The sequence below is a fragment of the Sinocyclocheilus anshuiensis genome, unplaced genomic scaffold (genome assembly GCF_001515605.1).
Source record: "Sinocyclocheilus anshuiensis isolate Anshui unplaced genomic scaffold, SAMN03320099.WGS_v1.1 scaffold2284, whole genome shotgun sequence".
Lineage (NCBI taxonomy): Eukaryota > Metazoa > Chordata > Actinopteri > Cypriniformes > Cyprinidae > Sinocyclocheilus > Sinocyclocheilus anshuiensis.
The window spans coordinates 1-9079 of NW_015542461.1; the positions used below are offsets into that span (position 1 = coordinate 1).

The 9079-nt window shown below is 35.8% G+C and overlaps 1 protein-coding gene across 1 annotated transcript in view; it reads right to left on the reverse strand.

Annotated features, from left to right (window-relative positions):
* Positions 1-231: 231 nt before the first annotated feature.
* The window catches only part of LOC107693789 (ryanodine receptor 3-like), a gene marked incomplete at its 3' end in the record, with an annotated part of 38473 nt that continues 29625 nt past the window's right edge, over positions 232-9079 (reverse strand). The window contains exons 2-6 of the mRNA XM_016493300.1: positions 6137-6256; positions 4220-4318; positions 999-1013; positions 658-732; positions 232-310 (exon numbers count right to left, since the gene is read on the reverse strand). Of these exons, the coding sequence (XP_016348786.1) occupies positions 232-310; positions 658-732; positions 999-1013; positions 4220-4318; positions 6137-6256 (388 nt within the window). The remainder of the gene's footprint in view (positions 311-657; positions 733-998; positions 1014-4219; positions 4319-6136; positions 6257-9079) is intronic.

A 9079-nucleotide genomic window follows, 5' to 3' on the forward strand; every position in this document is an offset into this window, starting at 1 on the left:
ACAAAATACTATCTGTCATTAAAAACTTTTAAAAAATGAGAAATTTTGCCTTGGAAACTACATTGAAATAAGCTTAAGATTAAGTACTAAAATTACTAAAACTGAAATAAATAAAATAATTTAAATTACAAAATTATTTTTAAAAATAAAAAGTAAAATGAAAATGAAAATATCAAAATAAAAGCTGTTTCAAAATATTGATAAATACTAAAATAGCATTGTTGTTGTTACCGGTTGAATCCTCTTGAAGGCCAACATCAAAAGACAGTTTGTCTGTCAGAGACCTGGAAGTCTTTAGGCATGTGAGATACTATGGGAAAACAAAGAAACAAGTGTAAATTCTACTAACAAATAATGACAAATAAGGTTCCCTACACTGCAGCACTGAATCACGGGTAAAGACCCCCAGAAGACCAAGTTCAGTAAGCTTCAATCTTTATAGTTAATGTTTATCGATAATATAAACACATAATTATCCCATTAAAACATAAGCCGTCTTGTCATTCATGATGTTAAAGCATTTTCACTTCTCCCCATCTACCCCAAATATACTGTAGGGAGTCAGTGATCATGAAGTTGACGTGTGTGAGCTGTAAGCTGTGACAGGCTGCCTAATCCTTCTCCCCACTGGCTTCAATTTGTGCATCGCATTCTCACCATTCCACTGAAGGAATGCCTAAGGAGGATGGCGTGACCGTAGAGCAGTGTCCGATGTCCACCTCCCTGTGCTGCCTACAGAAGAGAGAGTAAAATGTTGTTAGCAACTCAAAGCAAGGGTTCAGAGACGTGGACAGAATGGTCACTGTTAAAATAAAGAGTCACTGAATCAGAAACATTGGCACTGGGAAGAACATGCTGGACGGATGTTAAAAGGAAATTTCTCGTTCAGTTGTTTGAACGAGAACAAAATTTCATTGTTGTACCGTAGATGAGGAAATGTTAGGAGTGTGTGGAAAAAAGGCCCACAAGAAAGAGAGGAACAGAGTAAATATACTTACCCGTCTTATAAGCCTCTGAGTGCATAGGGAAAAAAGATGTTTCTCTTAATTAAAAAATATATTTACTGTATAATGAAGAACCTCAGGTAAAACTTTTGAAGTCTGCAGCTGGTGATACTGTTCACTAATCTTCCATGATTAACCATAATAATTACTGCCACATTTGACCACAATATCGGACTGTTTCATCTGAACTCCTCACCGATAGTCTAAAAACGCATGACTTTGACAAAGAGGAAAGTTGAAACTTGTGTTCCCTACTCCCAGCTGTTGCTGTAAGAGTATGCCTGCTGTCTTGCTGAAACATCAGATGATAAACAACAGTCCTTGGCTGAGTCACTGTGATATTGCACAGTTAGCTGCACATTTAACCAGAAACTGCCACTTCTAGACAGTTTCAAGTTGACAGCCTACTAAAAATGGCAAGATCTCTGGACTGCTGATAAAAAAGATCCCAAAGAAACCATCCTGATGTTAAAAAAAAAAAAAAAAAAATAAACAACTGCTGATAAAAAAGATCCCAAAGAAACCATCCTGATGTTAAAAAAAAAAAAAAAAAAATTAACATATACTAGCCTACCATTCAAAAGTTTGGGGTTAGAATGTTTTTGAAACAAATATCTTATGTTCACCAAAGCTGCATTTATTTGATCACAAATACAGCAATGATACAGCAAAATCAGCAGAATTGTGAAATATTATTACAATTGATTACAAAATAACTTTTATTTGAATATATATTTTTAACCGTAATTTATTTCTGTGATGCCAAGCTGAATTTTCAGCAGCCATTACTCTAGTCTTCAGTGTAACATGATCCTTTAGAAATTATTTTATTATGATGATTTGGTACTCAGATTTCTTATTATTATCAATGTTGAAAACTGTTTTTTGCTTAATATGTTTGTGAAAATGTTTACACAACATATATGTGACCCTGGACCACAAAACCAGTCATAAGGATCGATTTTTCGAAATTGAGATGTATACATCATCTGAAAGCTGAATAAATAAGCTTTCCATTGATGTATGGTTTGTTAGGATCGGACGATATTTGGCTGAGATACAACTATTGAAAATCTGGAATCTGAGGGTGCAAAAAAAACAAAATACTGAGAAAATCGCCTTTAAAGTTGTCCAAATTAAGTTCTTAGCAATGCATATTATTAATCAAAAATTAAGTTTTAATATATTTACGGTAGGAAATTTACTAAATATCTTCATGGAACATTATCTTTACTTAATATCCTAATGATTTTTGGCATAAAAGAAAAATCGATAATTTTGACCCGTATTGCTAGTATTGCTATTGCTAAAAATATACCCCCGCGACTGAAGACTGGTTTTGTGGTCCAGGTCACATATATGTTTTTTTCTGAATTCTTTGAAGAATAGAATGTTGGAAGGAACAGCATTTATTTTAAATATAATGTTTTTGAAACAACACAAAAGTCAACTTTGATCTGACTTTAAACATTTGAATGGTAGTATATAGTACACTCTGAAAGTAGCATGGTATACTACTTCTGAGCTAAACAAAAAAAAAGAAGCGAAACATCAAAAGAAGAAACCAAAAAAGAAACATTCATTAGGGAATCAGCATTCCAGATCATTTCCTCGTCATTGGTACTCCTGAAATTTGAGAGTGTTAGAGTCCAAATGCAAGAAGAAACAGTTCACATCTCAAACTACAAATAATCAACACAAAAAAGGCATTAAAGAGTGAATTCATTAAATAAATGACACACATCCGTAGGGATTTTTACAGTGAAGTACTGTATGTAACTCTGCTGCATAATGCTTCTCCAACAGAACTCATTCTCTCCTAGACATTAATGTTAGCGCAACAGATACACAGCACCGAGCCAATAAAATATATGCTGTGACAATCTCATTTCAAAATGCTGCAGTAAAAAATAAACATGAAATAAAATATCGAGCATGCCATTTTGTGCTGAAGGGAGGGCAAATAAAGCATTCAAATGGCCCTGTTCAGAACATGCTTAGCCAGTAGATTTTATTCTGGGCTTTGCATAATTCAGGGCCACTAGGTTCTAGGTTTGACAAGTTAATTCATCTTCTTTGGGTTACAGGAACATTTTCACACTCTCAATCATAACATAAAAATGGAGAGAGGGAAACAAGCCTGAGATAAATGAGAGAGACCTTGACTAAATGTATTAGTTGGGTTATGCCATGAGTTAAAGCACACTTAAAAATCCAGTTTAGTTAAAGAAGTGGTTGGGATGCTTATAAAGGAGCAGTAGGTATAATTATGTAAGTTAAATATTTTTTACATAATTCAGATTGACATTCATGCATACTCTTTGGTCAACAAATTGTGAACATACCCATTGCTCATGATCAGGATTCTTGCAACGATGAACAAAGATACAGATATGATTAAAAAAAGGCAGTTGGAAAACCCTTGCCACTTTAGCACATTCAATTCATTATGTCTTACCAAATTAATTAATTAAACCCACTCTTGCTACTGTTTTTAGAAATAAAAATCTAATATTTATATTGGTTGGATACTAGATATAATGAACTGAACGATGCCAAATGACGAGGCAACCCATGAGCAAAAACACTTGAAATAACTTCAATAAAATGTATATTGTGAAGTGCATTTTATTAAAAAAAATCATGACTATGAAATAGGGAAAAATAATAATTTCACCTTCTACAGGCAACTGAAAGCATAATAGACATGGAGCGGAATAATTAGTCTATGCAAAGCAGAAGGTGAGGTACCATACTATCATAGACATTAAAAAGATGACAATATTTTCTCCATTTATGACAATACATACCTCACCTGCATTTGTTAGTAAGTAGATGTTTAAATGATTAAGGGATAATGGATTTGCATTACTATCTATGTTGAAAGTCTAAAGCAATTATGGCATCTGAGGAATAACATCCGATTCATAAAACTCTCCAAATCAGATCTGCCAGTGTGAATTCTGGTTTTCTAATATCAGTGTCATCATTATTGATTACATACCCTTGGTCATATAGAATGCAGAAGAACTACAGTCAGTGGAGTAGTTTAGGAAATATGTATATACACTGTCTTTCCATGCCAGTGCACCATTATATTTCCCTATTGACATTGAAATGCACTCAAAAATGAAAGGTTTTGAAGTATTCTTAGTAGAAAGGTCTAGATATATTCAGTATAGTAACCCTGTAATGACTGCGATTTGTGTACTTACCCCTTCACCGCTCTGCCCTGCAAGCATCTCCTGCAGGGCCCGCACTGAGAGCGACTGCTCCAGCACAAAGTTGCAGATGCATAGGTCAGGAGGAAAATACTGTGGAGAGATAGAGATATTGCGGGTGTAGTTGCTTATTTGTTTTTTGATATAGATAAAGTCAGATAATTGGTAGAGTGTTTAAGTTTACAGATTAAAGCCCTTCATTAGTCCCAAATAGATGTTATGTTTTCGATATGTGTTCATTAGGATTAGCTTGAGAGGCCAGTAAGGATTAACATGGGCAAGTGGTGAGCTCCACCTTTGGTCTAGAGAAGTCTTCTCCCACCCTGCATCTGTTTATCAGGCTGCTATTTAAAGCCCCTCGACTGTCTGGTTCAGCTATCCTGAGAAAGTGAACATTCTGTCACCTTCTGATAACTAGAGTCTGAATCATGTACAGTCTTACTGAGTGTATACTTTAAAAGCATTTTCCTACTAACATCTTCCTTTGTGTTGAGAAATAAGAGAAATCAGCCATGACTTATGGTGACCAGTGCCCTTTCAGGTTTTAATATGACATGTGAGTGGGGAGAATGTGCTAAGTAGAGTGACAGATGCCTCTGGGGAAAGTCATCTGCAGCCATAAAATACAAAGAGAAAATACTATAGAAGTATTATGTCTCAGTCAGGTTAAAAAATCCCTCTACGCAACTCCACTCAAAGGAATGTAACTCACACATTATGTGATAGCCTAGAAATTATTTTTATACATATTTTAATAAGTATATATATATATATATATATATATATATATATATATACACACACACACACATACACACATACACACATACTTCTTTTTTACTAAATCTGCAAAAATGTCAACAATTCTGTGTTTTTCTGTCAATATGGGGTGCTGTGTGTACATTAATGAGGAAAAAAAATTAACTTAAATGATTTTAGCAAATGGCTGCAATATAACAAAGAGTGAAAAATTTAAGGAGGTCTGAATACTTTCCGTACCCACTGTATATATATATATATATATATGTGTGTGTGTGTGTGTGTAATATAATTTATATATCTTAAAAGCCACACTGAGCACATAATTTGCCCCTATATGAAAACTGCACATATGAAACTCAACAATAAAAACTTAATGACCTTGATTATGACCCATATATATGAACCCTAACCTCTATATATGTTTCACATAAAATGCCTTTCTATTTATAGTTTTAAATATGCATCTGAGAGACCAGGGAGATGGTAATGCATGATGGTAAACGCTGACAGTTTTATCTTCTACGTCACTCAGGCAATTACAGCAGATGTCTCCGTGTCACTCAGGGTTATACATTATGCATTGCATGTGAATCCATAAGGATTCATTTATAGATATGCATGAAGAAGACCAATACTTTATATGATAATAGAAAGATTATCATCATTAGCCACCTTCATTTTTACAATGTATGAAGAAGGTCAGGCTCAGTAGATACACCGCACATAACCACAGAGATGCCCACACATCTTCTACTGCCTTGCCTCCTGATGCATACAAAATATGGTGCAGAGCACTAGGATCAATTGCAGTTGCCATGGTTTTCAACTACATGAATCTCTTGCCATTAATTTGATGTACTTCTAGAGGACAACATACCAAAGGCAAATATGTGTAAGTCTCCCTGCTTCACTCTACATGTATTTTTAACCATGCAATTTTCTTAACACAAAGAGGTACAGTGTTTAAAGTATTCCTTAATCAGCATACTGAAAAAAATCGTATTGTGTAATACTAAAATTATGCAATTGTATTTTGTAGCAGTCTAAAGCTGTTTTTTGCTTTGCTTCAATCTCTGCATTGGGGGTTGAGTGGGAAGGTTTAGGGATATTGAAGCAGTGATTAGTTTCTCAGAACACATGGGGCTTTACCTTCGCCTCTGACGTGGGCTCTAGATAACACAGGCGGTTGCCGAGTCCCTCTGCTGAAAGGCAGAATTTGCGATTCTCCTTCTGAATGGCGGCGACACACTGCAGTACCACCTCATCATCCTGTCAAGACAAAAACAATGAATTAGCAAAAACACTCCAAACACTTTCACTCAATGTAGTCCCAGAAGCTAAGCACAACTTAAAGCCGAAGTGTGTCATTTCTGTGAAACCAACATCACCAAACGGCAGTTACGGCACATTAAAATAAGGTCCGTTTTCAAACAGGTTTCCTAGCCACTCCCCCTACCTGCTATTGGCCAGCCAAATGAATAATCCCACCCCAAACTCACACCATTGGCCGAGCCTCTGTTGCTGTGTCAGGCTGGTTGAGAAGCTTAACAGGAGCAATTTTTTGATAGCGCCCCAGTTTTTACACTTTTTAGGGAAATTAGTCTAGAAATTAATTACTTATAGTTAGTTACATATTAAAAAGGGAAATGAGAAAGTTTTCTAAAAAATACACATTTCAGTTACACAATGTTTAACAGCAGCAATTCTGATAGCAAAAAATTGCTATCAATAACTAAACATGTGAAACATAAAATTGCTACAAATAAAATAGCTACAGACACAAAAAAGCACTTGAAAAAGCTGAACTTCTGTCAGGTCATAATAAGTTTAAATTAATTAATGACGTAACAGCTAAATTACCTCAAAACTGTCACTGGAGGAAAGGAAGAAGAGTGGAGACACTTACGTCATTAGAATCCACAATCAATCTCTGTACATCCTTATTCTCTCTGAGGAGGAAAATATTGATTTCTGTATCATTTGCGTTTCCTTTTCTTGTTTGCCAGCTCACATATCACATTAATCCTAGCTGATGGTTGCCATGGTTCTGATGATCATCATCAGAGCTGTAACAATTCCTTAACACAGTCATGGTGTGTAAGTTCATATTTTATATTTCATTCATCAGGTTTAAGACGCATTAATGAGATGAGAGCTAGCAAGAACATCCATTATTCTAAATACACACATAATAGCCCGTGTGTATTTGGGCTTGAGTTATGCTAATTAAAGTGGGCTGTCTAGCTCTGCTGTCTAAGCTATGCTAAAACTGATGAATGACAACAGGAACGCTGTTATTCTGACAGTAAAGCAGTGGAGCGCCTAGTAACATATTACAGATGCCAATCCAACTGCTGATGTAAACAAATAATCCAAATAAGCCTACATTACCTTACATTAAACTCTATTCGTTAATAAGTTTAGTCCCCACCAAAAAGCCTTATTACATACTACCATTAAAAAACGTTTTTTTAAACAATAAATTATCAATTAAAAATGAAATGCATACATGGATAAAATATACTGTAAATTTTAGTGATGTTTGTATATGGTATGTGTTGGTCCAGATGGGCCCTATCTGTGGAATGATTTTCCCTTGTCTACGGCTGACAATGTCAGATTCTCCTATCTCCATCCCGTCTTCCCGGATAGGTTTGTGGAGACCATTTTCCCGCCGGTGAACGGAGTTCTCGCATGCGGCGGATCGAGTCCCCGTCAACTCTGCATGCTTTCCCGCAAAATATCCAGCGAAGTTTTTGCTCTACCTCTCAGGATGGCACTGGTAAATACTCGTTCAATAACTAATAAAACTTTTGTTCTGAACGATATTGTTAAAACCAAGGAGCTGGATTTTTTGTTTATGACTGAAACCTGGCAGAGAAATTTAGAAAATGCTCCACTTAAGGAAATTTGTCCAAAGGATTATACATTTATTAGTCTGCCTAGACTTTCAGGCCGTGGTGGAGGACTTGCTGCTGTGTTTAGAAACTGTTTTTTCTGTCGGATGGTAAATGTTGGGTCTTTTTCCTCTTTTGAATTGCAGGTGATTCAAGTTGGTCGTACCCTTTTATTATATTTTATTTTATCGTCCTCCTGGCCCAAACAGCTCCTTCTTAGATGATTTTAGTGATTTTTTTATCATCTATTCTTAAGCTCACTAAAATTGTGATTGTTGATGACTTCAACATTCATATTGATGATGTTTCTGATAAATTTGCAACTGATTTTATAAATATTACGGAGTCTTTTAATCTCATCCAATATGTTACCGGTCCTACTCATATAAGAGGGCATACTTTAGATCTTGTTTTCAGTTGTGGTTTATATATTGGTTCTGATTTGTCCGAAGATAATTTTATTTCAGATCATAATTGCATTTCATTCGACTTATTTTGTCATTTAGATTCACCATCATGTAGTCGAGTAATTAATTCTTGCATCCTGAATAACCTTTCTGCAGAAAAATTCTCTGCTGTCTTTGATAATTCGTCCATTATTATGACAAATAGTAGCGTTGATGTTCAAATACAATCTTTTAATGAGCATGGCCTTTCAGTCTTGGATGAAGTTGCTCCTGTGAAATCCAGAGCAGCTCGTCTGATAAATCCGCCCCTTGGATCAATGATAGTATCTGCTCTTTTAAACGTATTTGTCGTATAACCGAGCGTCTGTGGAAATCTACTCAACTACTAGTTCACTATCAGCATTTAAAATAACTTTTAATGGATTTTAATAACAAGGTCAAGGATGCCAGAATTAAAGGTGGGGTAAGCGATTTTTCAAAAACGCTTTAGAAAACTGATTCGGGCCGAATAGCGAAACAAACTTGTAGCCAATCAGCAGTAAGGGGCGTGTCTACTCATGATGTGGAGGAGAGAGCGTTCAGTGCACAGGACAGACATTAGCCGAGCCGAGCGACAGAAAGATAGAGATGACGGATAAAAAACAAAAGAGGAAAACGTCTGCGGAACAAAAGAAGGCTTAAGGAAACAAGGCAAGAAGTAGGACCCGTGTAAATATCGGATCAGTTTTCCAGCGCTGGAGAGAACTCAAGGAGCGGAAGGCCTGCGATCGGACGCCGAGGTTGCTTTG